This window comes from Cervus canadensis, chromosome 25 (assembly GCF_019320065.1).
Source record: "Cervus canadensis isolate Bull #8, Minnesota chromosome 25, ASM1932006v1, whole genome shotgun sequence".
Classification (NCBI taxonomy): Eukaryota; Metazoa; Chordata; class Mammalia; order Artiodactyla; family Cervidae; genus Cervus; species Cervus canadensis.
Genome location: NC_057410.1, coordinates 12,340,375 through 12,356,577, shown reverse-complemented (window position 1 = coordinate 12,356,577; position 16,203 = coordinate 12,340,375). Strand labels below are relative to the sequence as shown.

The 16,203-nt window shown below is 40.9% G+C and overlaps 1 protein-coding gene across 2 annotated transcripts in view; it reads left to right on the top strand.

Annotated features, from left to right (window-relative positions):
• The window catches only part of CPM (carboxypeptidase M), a 71,981-nt gene that overhangs the window by 30,616 nt on the left and 25,162 nt on the right, over window positions 1–16,203 (top strand). Inside the window, exons 1-2 of one of the 2 annotated variants that reach the window (XM_043446596.1) lie at window positions 6,297–6,496; window positions 9,276–9,373. In XM_043446596.1, the coding sequence (XP_043302531.1) occupies window positions 9,359–9,373 (15 nt within the window). In that variant the 5' untranslated portion in view covers window positions 6,297–6,496; window positions 9,276–9,358. Of the gene's footprint in view, window positions 1–6,296; window positions 6,497–9,275; window positions 9,374–16,203 lie in introns of those variants that run through there. The other variant, XM_043446595.1, reaches the window with a different exon arrangement.

Below are 16,203 nucleotides of genomic sequence, written 5' to 3'. Positions count from 1 at the left end.
ACAAACTCACCAAGTAGGATGACTGAGAGAAAAGGTCTTTGTTCTTCTAAGCAGCTTATGAGAAAACTAGTAAAGAAATTGCCATTATTCCCTGCCACTGAAGGATGAGTTCTTATGGTAGCAAAAAACAGGCAATTAGGACAAGCAGGCCTCCAACAAACTGGGGTTTGAGGGAGGGGGCATGGAAGAAGGGCTCAAATGGATCTGAACGGACCTCATTGTAACATACAGCTGTGTGACACCTACAGGAATGTATAAGAAGTAAAACCACCAACTGGGAAGAAAGAACCAAAACACTAACACTGAACCAGAATTCCCCTGGAAAACCTTAAAAGAGAACCCACCAATGGACAATAAACATAGTGCTAGCTATAATGATTGACCTTTTAAAATAGCATTTTTAAAAAATCTCAAGTACTTGTTTGTACTTTAAGATGATATTTAATTTGACTGTTAAAACCAAGCCTTTCTTCAAAACGAAGATCTGATTTTGTCTGACCTCTCCCCTAAGGGACCAAAAGCGGAAGCTCGCAGCTTTTTATAGTATGAGGCCTCTAGAGATTTTCACTTTGGGGATTTAAAACAAGTTTCCTGTGTCTCTATGAAAAAAAGACTAGAAGGGAACATAAAAAAATTAGGACGGCTGGGACATGAGAATTATGGCTAGCTTTTAAAAGTTAATTTAAAAAAATTCTCTTAATTTTATAGCTTAAAAATTAAAAATTTTTAGAGGAAGTGGAACAGATTTATCAGCTTCTGACCTGGGAATAGAGTGGGAGGAATAGAGAAGGTAGAGTTGGAAGAGGAGGAAGGCAGAGGAATTTCCTCCCATCTTCTTGTTTGGGTTGATGGTTGGTGATTAATGAGATAAGCACTCTGCTTCTCTGGGAATCGTGACTAGTCTTGAAATTTTAAAAAAAAGAGGAAGAAAGGAAAATGCTTTCCAATTCATTACATCTTCAGGTTTATTCCTTTTCTTGTTTCAATTGAAAAAGATAATGTCCCCAAGCAATCAGAAGAATTTCTGATTTAGAAATTGAAACCCCCAAACTTCCCTACTGACCTGTTCAGGAAGCAATAACGTGAAACTAACATCTCCATTTCTCAGGTGTCATTTCACGGCATTAGTGCCACGGGGACAAATAAGTAAGCAAATGAAATCCCATCTCCCCATGATGACGGATGAGTCTAACCGGAAGCCAGATATTTTGTTTGGATCTCAGCAGTCTCTTGTATGGAAATATCCCCAAGAAGGTCTGAAAACCCTGGGATTGATCTAGAAATTTGGAACATTTTCAGAGCCCACACCAGATAGTTCTCTGTAGACTAGCTATAAGCCTTTTCTTCAGTCCTGGACCCTGGCTCCAACTGAACTTCTTTATTTGATCATTTTTCCAGCCATCCATTCATTTAGCAAGCATTTATGGGCCACCTACTATATCTGTGCCAGGCATGACACTAGCTACTGCCAGCACAGAGATGCACAGTCCGTTGCCTGCGGGAAAACCTGTGGTTTTAGTGTTAGGAGAGGGGTTGCAGAAGCATGTGGGAGATGTTCAAAAGGGAGAGCAACTCAGGCTGGTAAAATATAGGATCAAGGAAGAAGGGTAAGAAAGGTGATGGATGGGAGGAGTCTTTTGGTTGAGCCTTGGAAAGCCAAGAGGAAGCCGGCCACTTTGATCAGATAGATAGAGGACTATCCATGCGGGAGCAAGAGCGTACATTTACAGGCATCAAGGCTGATGATAGCTCCCATTAGAATCACACATGATTAAATTAAGAGTGCCTGGTATGAGGAATTGTGGTAGGAGGCTAGAGGCAGCAAGGCCACAATCCATGAGAGGCCGCTTGCCATGCTGAGGGGCTTGGATTGTACTTTGATGTCATGGGAGGAAAAGGGACCAAAACTCGGGGTCTCGGCTAGAATTTAGAGCTACCAGAGGCAAGAGGCAGCCCCGTCAGTCCCATGGCTGCTTCCATGCAGAGTAGGGCACTTGCTCTTGTCACAGTAACAGAAGGACCTCTAGGTCGCCCGGTTTCTTTCTGCACCACTGAACCCCTTCTTGACAAGTTCCTCCTTTCAGAAGCAATGTCAGGAATTCCGACGTTACACAGTAAATGGCATTAAAGCTCCATGAGGTCATATGGCTGACTGGGGATTGGAATCATTGCATCTTACCAAGGATGGGTTCACAGCTTTGCATGTACAGAATCAGACAGACTGGGCATTCACATGGGCTGCCCAGACTTCTCAACTCAATGCAGAAGCCCCAGTGACTGCTGGGCCATTTGCCATGTTGGGAGAGTGTGTGTGTGAATTTTTTTTTTGTCCCAGAAAAGGTCTGAGTAGAACAGATGAGTTTCGTCCATGTCCTTCCTCCTATTGCTACCCCACCTACCCGACTTTTTCAGCCTAGTCAGCTTAGCAGACAAATCTCCGAAGTAGAGCTGTCCCCAGATTCCACAGCTTTGGGGCAGAGCCACTGAGGCTTGCCAGTAATCCTTGAATAGAGAGCAGTCTGGGAACAAGCTGGTGGTACACTAGTTTGCAGACCAGTCTGAGATTTGCATCCCAAAGGAAGGAGATGATAGCTCTAACTTCTCAGACCATCCTCATAGGGTCCTCAAAACCTCCTTGTCCCATTTCCAGTTCTCCAGAGGGGAGAAAGAAAAATCTCAACATCAGAAATGGCACATGGCAATTTATGGGCACAGGTTTACGTTTCTTTGATCTTTTCTGTACCTTAGGCAACTGGAACAGTGCAGCATAATGGTTAAGACCAGAGCAGGCTCTGAATAGGCTATCCAGCTCCATCCTTTGTTACTGTGGTTCTCAAACTTTATGTGTATTTTTCATTGAAGGATAATTGCTTTACAATGTTGTTGTAGGGCAGAAACCAACACAATGCCAATCAGCCATAATTATATGTATGTCTCCTCCCTCCCGTCTCCCACCCCACCCCTCTAGGTTGTTATGGACTGCCAGGCTGGGCTCCCTATGTCATATAGCAGCTTCCCACTCGCTGTTTTACACATGATAATGTAAACACGTCAATGCTACTTTCTCAGTTACGTCCTACCCTCTGTCCCCCACCATGTCCACAAGTCTCATCTCTGTGTCTCTGGTTCTCAGACTTTCACCGTGTCCGCAAGTCCGTTCTCTGCATCTGTGGTTCTCAGACTTTAGCGTGCATGAGGATGCCCTGGGGAGCTCGTTAAGACACGGACTGCAGGCCCTCACCCCCAGGGTCTCTGACACAGTACTTAGGGGTGGAGTCTGAGAACGTGCATTTCTAACAAGCTCCCAGAGGACTTGATGATACTGGTCTTGGGACCACACGTGAGAACCATGGCCCTATGAGCTTCCCTAGGATGGCACCTCCACCTGTGTGAAAGGATAATCTTTGTACCCACTGCTTATGGTTGTCAGGGCTAAGTGAGCACATATAAAGTGCTCTGAACTGTGAGTCATACTACCGTGCAAACATAGCCATTCTGGAGACTTTCTCCCTGTTTTGTTTGCAGTTGTTTGTGTTGTTGTCATAAGCCACTTAGCAGGAACTTCCTCTTCCACTTCCAGGCCTGAGGTCACGGAGATTGCGTGTTTAACCCGACTGAAGTTATGTGCTATTTTTCAGCTCCTCTGGGACGTTATTTGATGCCAGGCTTTGTCTGTGTGGTCATGGGAATGAGGATAAGTGAGACTGAAGGTTTGGTGTTGGAGCGTTGGCTTCTTTTTTAGGGAAGACGGGAGGAACTCGCCAGCTTTACATCAGTCTTGCCAATAGAGCTGTTGGTCCCACTTATGTATGAAGACGCAAACTCATGCATCAAGCAAGGTCCCCCAAGCTTTGACTTAGGTCAAAGGGTAATTGTAAGGACACAAAGAGAAATATGCTAGTCTGGGAAACAACTGATCCATCACCCTGGAGGCTGGTGCCTCATGGGTTGGACCTTGCATATCACCAGCCTTGTCATCACTGCAGGTCTGTCTGCTCCTGGGACCAGGCCACCCACACAGGGATTCTACTTCTCACTGGGTGTGTGTCCAGAGAGTAGAGACACACTCGGAGTAGAGAGAGTCTAATGGGGTCGTTATATCAACACCTAGTATGGACCATCCCTCTAGGGTAGCCCTCAGTTCAGGTGTCTTGCTATGGCTCAATGGTCATAGACAGGTAGCAGCCTGGAACTTGTTCCAGGGACAAATTATGGCAGTGTGATGCTGAAAGAACTGCTGGGGAACTATCACCCCAGAGTGGGATTGGCCCTGACCTACCTATTACTTGCTGAAGAGCCTAGGGTCTGGAATCAGACAGACCTGGGTTTGAATCCTGGTTCTGCCACTTTTATCAATGAATTGTGGGTATCACCCACCACACAGAGGTGTTGTAAAGATCAAGTATTATAAAGTGTAAAGATCAGGTATTATAAAGCTCAGCACACAGTATCTGAACTTAATAAACAATAAGATTTAGTGTTTCATTTTTAAAAACTAGAAAGATGGAAAAGTGAAAACAAAGTCTTGGTTTTATAGCCCTATCACTTAGCCCATTTTTACTGACAGTGTGCTATTTTCAATTCTTATAGGGACTCATCAATTATTTCATTTAAGGTTTTATATGCTTTGGAGCTGTTTCATTCCATGGTATTTTGTTAGTGAGTAGTCTGTTTTACATAGTTGTAATTATATAATTTTGTACTTTGATTTCTTTACCATGGTGAAATATTTTACATTAAAAATTCTGTACACAGCCACTGTGGAGAACAGTGTGGAGATTCCTTAAAAAACTGGAAATAGAACTGCCATCTGACCCAGCAATCCCACTGCTGGGCACACACACCGAGGAAACCAGAACTGAAAGAGACACGTGCACCCCAATGTTCATCGCAGCACTGTTTATAATAGCCAGGACATGGAAGCAACCTAGATGCCCATCAGCAGACAAATGGATAAGGAAGCTGTGGTACATATACACAATGGAATATTACTCAGCCGTTAAAAAGAATTCTAATGAGTTCTAATGAGATGGATGAAACTGGAGCCCATTATACAGAGTGAAGTAAGCCAGAAAGATAAAGAACATTACAGTATACTAACACATATATATGGAATTTAGAAAGATGGTAACGATAATCCTGTATGTGAGACAGCAAGAGAGACACAGATGTATTGAACAGTCTTTTGGACTCTGTGGTAGAGGGCGAGGGCAGGATGATATGGGAGAATAGCATTGAAACTTGTAAATTATCATATGTGAAACGAATCGCCAGTCCAGGTTGGATGCATGAGACAAGTGCTCGGGGCTGGTGCACTGGGATGACCCAGAGGGAAGGGATGGGGAGGGAGGTGGGAGGGGGTTTCAGGATGGGGACACATGTACACCCTTGGCGGATTCAGGTCAAAGTATGGCAAAACCAATATAATGTTGTAAAGTAAAATAAATTAATTAATTAATTTAAAAAAAATAAAAATTCTGTACATAATTTAAGTGGACATGCTGTAATTTACATAAATTACTTATAGTTGGACACGTAACCATGGAGCATTGTTGAATGAATGATACTGCATTTGTGTAAGAAAATATCAAACAGTCATTTAAAAAGGTGTAGTCAAAGTATATTTGTTAATAAAGAAACATGTTCATGATTGTATGTAAAATGAGATGATTTTACCTCCCAAATCTATCTGGACATTCACTGCCTCCATCTGAGCAGCTTTCAAACTTTTAATGGGCCTCAGAATCACCAAAAGAGCCTGTTAAGTGCAGGTTGGGGACCCTCCCCTTTGAGTATGATTTACGAGACAGGGCTCAGGGATTGGCACTTTTCCAAGGGTCCAGTGATTCTGATGAGGGAATGACACTCCCTCAATTTCTCCCTGTTGATACTGTACTTTGTTTTTCAAGCTTCTCCTCCTCCTTTCTCCTGAATGCCTAGAGTGTTCTGTTTCCTTGCCTTGTGGATCTTTGTGAAGCCTTTTGAATGGTAACGCTTTTCTGGTCCTACAAGCAAACTCAGTTGGGTGCCCAGTTGGACACCATGTCCCATCCCTGGGCTTGGAGTCAAGCCCCCAGAGGATTCCTGGACATAGATACTGACAATTTTGGAATCCAGGTTTTCTTTACTTTGTAGCGAAGAGAAAGTGGCTGAGCATTTCAGAACTCTTGAGCACACCTGGTGCTCAAGAGTTCAAAGTTCAAAGTAGGTGCTCAAAGTTCAAAGCAGGAACTTGGAGGGATAAAGACAGCCTGTCCAACCTTGATAGAAAAAAAAAAATCTTGTTTAAATTAGCCTCACCTTGGCAATCAAGCTGTGAAAAGTCAATAGTTTGTCCTTTGTGCATTTAGTCTAAGCCAGAGATAACCAGTATTCATTGGAGAGGCTGGTTAAAAACTTTCAAGAGGCTTAGCTTTCCAAAAGCATTGGGTGAATATCTTCAGGTTTTTGGGCTGGTTTTCATCCCCAGGCTTGGCGCCATGGAGGGTTATTCAAGGTAAGTTTCTCATTTTGCTGTTCACTTAGGAGCCATTCATGCTAAAATTGAGATTGAGTTACTACCAATATTTCTTCATTTAGATTTTACTGGTTTGATTTCCCTACTTCCTTGGACCAAATTATACACACACACACACAGAGACACACATGTTTTTTTGGCTGTGCTGGGCCTTTGTCACTGCATGTGGCTTTCTCTTGTTGCGGAGCACCAGCTCTAGGGTGAGTGGCCTTCAGTAATTTGGGCACATAGGTTCTAGGGTGCAGGCTTAGTAGTTGTGGCGCTACGTGCTTAGTAAGCTCAGCAGCATGTGGAATCTTCCCAAACCAGGGATCAAGCCGGTGTTCTCTGCGTTGCAAGGCAGATTCTTAACCTCTGGACCACCAGGGAAGCCCTCAAATAATATTGAATACCTATGTCAAGTCAGGTTTTTCTTGTCTTACACTCTACTTCATATTACAGGTCAGCTTTGCAAATGCAGAGTTAGAAAACAATTGAGAAACATTATGTCAGGGTGATGGGCTTCCCTGGTGGTTCAATGGTAGAGAACCCGCCTGCCAATGCAGGAAACATGGGTTTGATCCTTGGGTCAGAAAGATGCCTTAGAGAAGGAAATGGAAACCCACTCCAGTATTCTTGCCTGGGAAATCCCACGGACAGAGAAGCCTGGTGGGTTATAGTCCACGGGGTAGCAAGAGCTGGACACAACTTAGCAACTAAACAACAACAATGTCAAGATGATACTGAATTTTTTTCCCTGCTTGTGAGGGGACCAGACCATATTCTGTGCAAATCTGTGGTTATTCTAGCCTTGAAAGCATTAATAGCTACAGAAAAGAATCCCCCCGAAGGAAACCTAAAGAGCCAAGTTTAATAGAAAAAAGCTCAGAAAAAAGCTCTTATTTACTTCACATGAAAAATGGTAACATGCTGAATTTGAAGCCCTAGGTGATCTGAGAATTGGTAATATGGGGGAATCAAAGATTCTGGTTAATAAAGTGGTTCTAGTGGGAAACCACCAAATGGACTGTACTGATGCTTGTCCACACGGCTAACTTGGAGTCAGTCTTCAGAACCCTGGTCAGAAGTCAGCTCTAAAACCCTGCGTCTGTGAAGTTTTATGTGATCCCACTCCTTGGAAAAGTTTCTTCCTTTATTCTACAGTCACACCGGTACCTTATACACACGCTGTGATCATATATGTCACAGTCCAGTGTAGTGATGCTTGCATCAGAGACTCACTGGGTATACAGAGCATGACCATCGGTAGGGTTAAATGCCTGGGTATAACAGTACTAAATAAATGGATGTGAATAAATGACCGGAGTTGTCTGCACTGAACAGGTGGCATCAGTCAGATAAGCTGCCCTTTGGGGATGTTTTTTTGACAATTTCTGCAATTACTAAATTTAAAGCATTATCCTGTCAAGATGAATTGTCCTCCAATTGTTATAATAATAAATTAAGAATTAATGATGGAAAAGACAAGTCCAGTATCTGCTTCTCCCTGAGTTCTTTATGGTAAGCGAGTATGCCCCCATCTATGGGATCCCCAGATTAAAGGAACTACACTAGAAATTCTGCAGAAACGGGCTCCACATTAGCCCACAGACTGCTGTTAAATTCCTTTCCTGGGTTCTTGAATTCCACGGAAGGTTCAGCTATTACAGATATGTGAACTTTGTATCTGGGAGCTAGATATCAAATATACATCTCCTCAAATCTCTAGTTTTAAAGTGTATTAAAAAAAAGAATGTGATTTTAGAATCGAAAGAAACCTCTGCATTTTGCTGATTAGGACACCAAGCTTCTTGAGCGACAGGCTGTTTTCATTAGTGTTAAGAGCTCTAGAATTAAGTCATATAGGCCAGAATTCAGGTCTTGGTTCTGGGGCTCAAATCACAGCCTCTTACTGGCTGTATGATCATAAGCAGTTTATTTAATATTTTTTGAAGGTCAGTGTTTTCATTTTGTAAAGTCTGGTTAAAAATCTATCTCACTGGGTCAGGACAAGGGATTACCTGAGTTAATATGAACCAAAGATGCAATGGTAACATCTGCCCAGTGTGAATCTTCCATGAAGTTTAGTCTCTGCCCAAATCTCACCATCCCTGGCAGAGTTAGGACTTACAAGTTTTCCCTGAGGCATTGTCAGCATAGTTTGTGGTTCCCAGCTTACATGACAGGACTCAGTACTCATCAAGGACACTCACTGCTGAGAGGCTTTGTTACATGATCATTTGTATACAACAAGACTCAGGATTTACTGTAAAAACAATCTCCCTTCTGAGTTACATGTTTTCTTGCTGTTGGTTTTTTTCACATTCCTTGCACTGAGAGTTCTGGCTCCCTCTCAGTCAACTATCAATTATTATTTCTGTGTTATTGTGTGAATTAGAAAGATCTCTTCTATAAGGCACCAGGAACTCAGAGCACACTTTTTGGAAAAACAATTTTGGACAAATCAAATCTATGTAACCTACTATGTCTACTAAACATTTTGGAAGAATAAGATCTATATAACCCACTAAGTCTTCAATTTTTAAAAGTCACATTCTAGAATAAGAAGTTAAATATTTCTGATGATTGAAAGGATTTTGGCTGGCAGTAAACTAAAAGCATTCCGGGCACAGAAATGTTAGTTGCGTGAACTGAGATGGTCATGAAACATTCATCAGGTGGGAGAAGTAGCATCATTGTTCACTATTCTCCTTCTACCGGAGTTCATTCATCATTTCAAAAGGCTACTCATTTTTCTGTACTTATCTCCCCCGTAAAGGCAGAAACCTGTGGGTTCTCGTCGTGGGACGCTCTCCAAAGGAACACAGAATCGGGATTCCGGAATTCAAGTACGTGGCAAACATGCATGGAGATGAGGTATGTACGTGGTTTGAACGTGTATCTGACGTGTCACCCAAGGACCCTCCCTTGGGTCTCTTGCCCTCTGTAAGTGCAGAGGGGGCAGCAGACACTGTAGCAAAGAATCTGGAAGGGTCTGCCTGTAAGGCCTGAGAGGACTGAAGGAGCCATGAGCCAAAAGGCATCACAGCCGTTTGGTTGTTTACCCAGCGCCCCGGGCAGCTAACCGGAGCTTGCTTTTTGTTTGGGGGCTGGAAGAAGGACAGCTGTCCAAGTCCCTGAACGCCTCCTGGGTTGGTTTTCCCCACCTCCTGCTCAGCATCAGGGTGAGCCAGCAGAAGAGTGATATATTTGAACTAAGAAGGTCCCAGCTGGCTACCCAGCCTCCTACTAGCTGGCTTTTTTAATGCTTTTGTCACTTTCTCTTAATCCAAAACTTAGCATTTTTGATGCTTAAGTTTAGACCATCAAGCTTAGGGCTCTGTCATCCCCACCATTCCACAAACCCTTAAATTCCATCATAACATCTTGCTGTTTTCCAGCTTATCAGAGATCAACTCTATTTTGTTTCATTTATGTTATTTATCTTATAGTTTGCAAAATACCCTTTTACCACTCCTGGCTGCCCAACCATTCGAGCCAGGCATTTGAAAATGTTCCCCAAAATTTCTCACCTTACTTCCTCAGAGTATATTTTTGTATGTATACTTTCATATATATTTTAGTATATACTTTTGTATATGTATTATATGTACAATAAAATATATTTTAATATATATTTATACATACTTTTCGATATATAGATATTTTAGTATATACTTCCTCAGCTCTCCTATTTTTGAGAATATGACAGCTGCAGGATTTTCTCTTTCCCAGGACCCCACACAACTGGGCAGTCTAGTGGAAGGGAAAGATCGTCTCCAGTCTTGACAGTAAAGAAAACTGACATATGATCTGTGTCACACCTTATCAAACACACTTAACTTTAGGGAATGTCAGAGAAAATGCATAATCCTTTAAGTAGGACCTGCTGACTTGTTACAACACTTCCAGATCTACAATAGTGTGGCAGCCTGCGCTGCTTGAATGCTGTGCTTCCTGTCCCAACTCAACCCTCCCCAAACCCAGGCTTTATAGGAGCAGGCTCCACCCTGCGTGACACACAGCTCTGCCTGTCCTGTCCAGACATGCCGCTCAACCCGTCCTGACCAGCGAGGGGACTTCTCGTCACTGGAGCTCAGGTGCAAACGTTTGCCTCTGAGAAAGTGGCTTGGCTTGTGTTTGAATCTGATTTATGCGTGGGTGGAAGTTACTTTTCTGAGTATAATAGGCTGTGCTCAAAAAGGCTTGATGTTGCTGGGAGTCTGAGCAAACTTGTTTTTAATAAAACAACTATTTATGATAGACAGCACCCCAGACTTCCTTTCCCTTTTGCTATCTGGTCAATTGATTGGGTCCCATGGAATCCATTTTTAATAAGAGTCATGTGGCCCTCAATTGACTCCAGTAGCTTATTTATTGAATTCCTAGCATTTCGAAAGGTTGCACTCTGCTGCTCAGAATTTATTCCTCTCAGTGGAAACTTCTAAAGAAAAGCAAGAGTCCTTCCTCTCGTTCACCCCTGAATTTGCTTGTACTTTCCCAAATTTCTGACATCTTACCCTCCAGGTAGGTAATGTATCCAGTCAAAGCAGGTTCACTCATTCACCTTGATTCTTTGACTACTGCCAAGGACTGAGATTATGCAGGGGGGGGATGTCAGTGTGTTCTGGGTGTGGAGACCTGAAGTCCTGTCAACCTGTGTGTCCCAGCTGTTAACAGTGTCTGACAGCTTTGGGGGCCACTGAGAAACTTATTATCCTGAATTTAGATCTTGTGTGTTACACCCTCCTGGTGCCGCCAGGAGCTGGGGAAAGGGATGGCTTAACCCAGGAGCAGAAGGGTGACTTGGAGTAGCTGGGTCTAACCAGCTTCCTTATCCTTCTTCTTCTCTTAGAACTTTTGGGACTAAAGAGCATTTTCAAGGCCCACTATTAAAAAGCAGCATATATAACATTTGTGGGCAGTGGTTCTTAACCTTCTTTGGGTGGATTCCTTGCTATTCTGGCACTAGCTTTGAATGCTGTCCTCAAGGTGCATGGACCTTCTAGGAGTCTGTGGACCTCAACACTCAGTCTTACACAATACACTACCCAGTTGTGGATTGTTGCTTCAAAATTTTTTTGCAATTTTTCTTATAAGTGCTGGAACACTCATTTCCATCTATCTAGCAAGTTCCAAGTTGACTGAATTGAAGTAAAACTGATAGAGATTTATTTTCTGCTTTCCTGAGTTCTTACCATCTTTTTTTTTTAACTTTTAATTTTATGTTGGAGTATGATGGACATGAGTTTGAGTAAACTCCGGGAGTTTGTGATGGACAGGGAGGCCTGGCGTGCTGCAATTCATGGGGTCGCAAAGAGTCGGGCATGACTGAGCTACTGAACTGAACTGATAGTTGATTAATACTGTATTACTTTCAGGTGTATAGCAAAGAGATTCAGTTATACATGCATCTATTTTTTCAAAGCCTTTTCCCATTTAGGTTGTTACATAGTACTGAGCAGAGTTTCCTATGCTATACAATGGGTCCTTGTTGGTTATCCATTTCGCATATAGCACTGTGCGTATGTTAACCCCAAACTCCCTAACTATCCTTCGCCACTCTACACCACATTCCTCCCTCGTAGCCATAAATTCATTCTCTGTGAGTCTGTTTCTGTTTTGTAAATAATTTTGTTTGTATCATATTTTTTAAGATTCCTTTTATAAGCAATATTATAATTGTATATAGTGTACACAATTGTAGCTATTGTATAATTCCTCTTTCTCAGTCTGACTGACTTCACTCACTCTGACAATCTGTAGGTCCCTCCTCAGGTATTGCCATCTTAATGACCAGATGAATTATCAGAGAAACACTCTAGAAGCCGGTGTGCTCACCCAGCCTTTCAGGCTCTTCATTAGGGATTCTCCACACTCTCACAAAAGGAAGCGAAAGCTAAATGAAAGGCTGGATAAGTCAATGGAAACACTTTTGACCACATTAAAAAAAAAAACTTTAGTCTCTCTAAGGCCTCATGTTCAAAGACTTAATTTTAAATGAAGGGAGACCTATACATAAAACATGAATGAGTATTTGAGACATTTATATTAAGGTTGAGAAGAATTAATTTGAATAATATGTGGCATAAATTTGCTTTTATAGAGACAAGAAAATATTGTCCAAGGACCTTGTTTAACTCTCTCTGAAATTTTATCAGTTTATCTCACCAGTTTTAAGATTATCTGACTCTTAATCAGTTCTTTTTTGTTTGTTTGTTTGTTTTGGTTTTTGGGGGTTTTTTTAAATCAGTTCTTTATCACACTTCCAAGATTTTTATTTCACCCTATACAGTTAAGAATTTGTGGCTTGTTTTGTTGGAGTATGGAGGCAAACAAAATACATTAGTCACACATTTGTGTCCTTGAAAGAATCATGATTTTGTTTTTTATAAAAAGAACATAGGTTTTCTTTCATTTAAAAGAACTAGAAAAATAAGAGTAAATAAGAACTATTCAGGATACTGTCACTTAGAAATAGCCATCATTATTATTTGCCAGATGCTATTCTACATATCTCTTTATTTCTGTAGTAACAGAATGAGAGGAATCAAAAGGAAATAAGATGTGTCATAATGTGTTATCTTTAAGAAGTATGAGATTTAACAACTTGAACTTAACAGAACTGAAGTGAAATGAAAATGATTGGTGAACTTGTTATTTTCTCAAAATAAGAAATTAATTATCAGAAGATTCTTCTGAAGTCAAAAAATTAGGAAAAACTGAAGTTATAATGATTTTTATATATTATTAGACTTTGGGTAATATCCTATGACCCATTGCTATGAAAAGTGAATAAATTAGCACTTTGAAAACTCATCTCTCCCCTCCTCTCCCCTAGCCCCCACCCTTGCTGTTAACTATAAACCTTAACTTTTACCTTCTATCCTATATTCACACCACCACAGTTGCCTAATTTAGTTGTATAGCTTAATCACAGCTCCTTACTCTTTGTTTTCATTTGCTTGTGGGTGGATGAATTTCATTGCCAACTCCTGTCTTGAGTTCAAGCATGCTTGAGAATGTATGATTCAGAGAGTTAAGAGGAAATTTACTTTTAGAATCCTGTGGGGATTCCAATATGGCTCCCTTCATACTTGATCTGGAACTCAGATTGGCCTCAGGTTTTTCCTGGTGCATCCCTCTAAGGGCAGCATCCTGCCGTCTCGAACCAGCATTTAGAAATCTCACTTCCTCCTCCCTTTCCTTGACCCTTTTCTCTTCCTCTCCCCTTGCCAGGAAAGCCCCCCTTCAACTAACCACACAGTCTACTTGTAGAGCCTTTCACAACTTAAAATTACCAGCCCCTCCTCCTCTGGTTTTAGGGAAGGCAGTAAGGAGCTTGCAAATGTGCTTGAGCTTCCAAAACACTGAATTGGAAACCAGTGTGTGACTCACTTGACTTTTTTAGTTATTAGTTTGTAAGGACCTTTTTCAACCTACAATTTGGACTATAAAAACAAAAATCACAGTAGTGGAAGAAGACAGACATGAGTGGGGAAAGAAAAAATTGAAGTCAGAATGGAATTTATTTCCACTCTAAATTTTATGGCTATGTATAAATATATAATTCACATATTTAAATTTTTCTTAGTTCCATTTTCAATTATTCTGCGTCCATTAGGATAACAAATTCATAAGATGTGATCTCTTTGCTTGCCAGCAAGGGATATAGAGTGCAGTATTGTTCCTTCTTTGTCACAGCCATGAATTGCTACAGTGGAGTCATAATTGAAGATTCTTTTGTTGCCCGTGGCCTTCATTAATGCACTGGCAGCACCATCCTTATTTAACCACCTGCTGCACTGATTTCCCATATCCTAACCCCTCAACAACATCTGATCACATGTAAGAGGTAAATACTCCTTACTTAGAAGCAGAACCTTTGAGCTCAGGGTTACAGGGGAAAATTAATGTAGGCTAATCAGATCTTTACAGAATAAGGCTGAAAATGTGAATTCCTTTTTTTTTTTTCCCTAAAAAAAGAAAAGAAAAATGGGAAATCTCTCCCTTATACAGCAAGATTTTTCACAGGCCTTCAGCTTCCCCGTCATTGTTGGTACATAAGGTAATTTTAGGTGGATGTGACTATGTTTATTTTCATAGTTGTGCTTTTATTTTACTGTATAATTAAAAACATGAAATCTAGCAAAATGATAATTATACAAAGTTTATCATTTTTAATGTAAGTAAAAAGCAAGCCAGTTTACAGAAAATGCAAACTAAATAATAGTATAGATAATATGCAGATATGGCAAAAAGTTGTGAGGATGATGTGCCAACAAAACATGAGACCGTGGAAATCAGAAGTACAGAGGTATGGCAAAAGTTGCACAAGTGTGCAAGAGGGGAATTTGAAAATAGAAGAACTTGGAAAGAGGGCAATCTGGAAATCAGAAACCTATTTAAATTATGAGCATTGCAAATTTGGATTTTTCTCTGTTAACATCTACATGTCTGCTGCAGTGGTCCTCCATGTATCATCCACCGAGACAGGCCCCACAGCTCTCCCATGTATCACGTGTGCTCATGAAGATGCTCCACTCCCCTGCATGATTTCTAGCTTCCCCTCTCTCCCTCACTCCAGGAAGTATTTGGAAGACAAGTGAATTGAAAAAAGGACAATAAGAAATAGCCTTTACTCCACTCTAATTCATTTTTAAAAAGTAAATTATTAGAAAATTAACACACAGAAATCCCTTGCATTCCTATACACTAACAATGAGAAAACAGAAAGAGAAATGAAGGAAACAATACCATTCACCATTGCAACAAAAAGAATAAAATACTTAGGAGTATATCTACCTAAAGAAACAAAAGACCTATACATAGAAAACTATAAAACACTGATGAAAGAAATCAAAGAGGACACAAACAGATGGAGAAATATACCGTGTTCATGGATTGGAAGAATCAATATTGTCAAAATGGCTATTCTACCCAAAGCAATCTATAGATTCAATGCAATCCCTATCAAGCTACCAACGGTATTTTTCACAGAACTAGAACAAATAATTTCACAATTTGTATGGAAATACAAAAAACCTCGAATAGCCAAAGTAATCTTGAGAAAGAAGAATGGAACTGGAGGAATCAACCTGCCTGACTTCAGACTCTACTACAAAGCCACAGTCATCAAGACAGTATGGTACTGGCACAAAGACAGAAATATAGATCAATGGAACAGAATAGAAAGCCCAGAGATAAATCCACGAACCTATGGACACCTTATCTTTGACAAAGGAGGCAAGGATATACAATGGAAAAAAGACAACCTCTTTAACAAGTGGTGCTGGGAAAACTGGTCAACCACTTGTAAAAGAATGAAACTAGAACACTTTCTAACACCATACACAAAAATAAACTCAAAATGGATTAAAGATCTAAATGTAAGACCAGAAACTATAAAACTCCTAGAGGAGAACATAGGCAAAACACTCTCTGACATAAATCACAGCAGGATCCTCTATGACCCACCTCCCAGAATATTGGAAATAAAAGCAAAAATAAACAAATGGGACCTAATGAAACTTAAAAGCTTTTGCACAACAAAGGAAACTATAAGCAAGGTGAAAAGACAGCCCTCAGATTGGGAGAAAATAATAGTAAACGAAGCAACAGACAAGGGATTAATCTCAAAAATATACAAGCAACTCCTGCAGCTCAACTCCAGAAAAATAAATGACCCAATCAAAAAATGGGCCAAA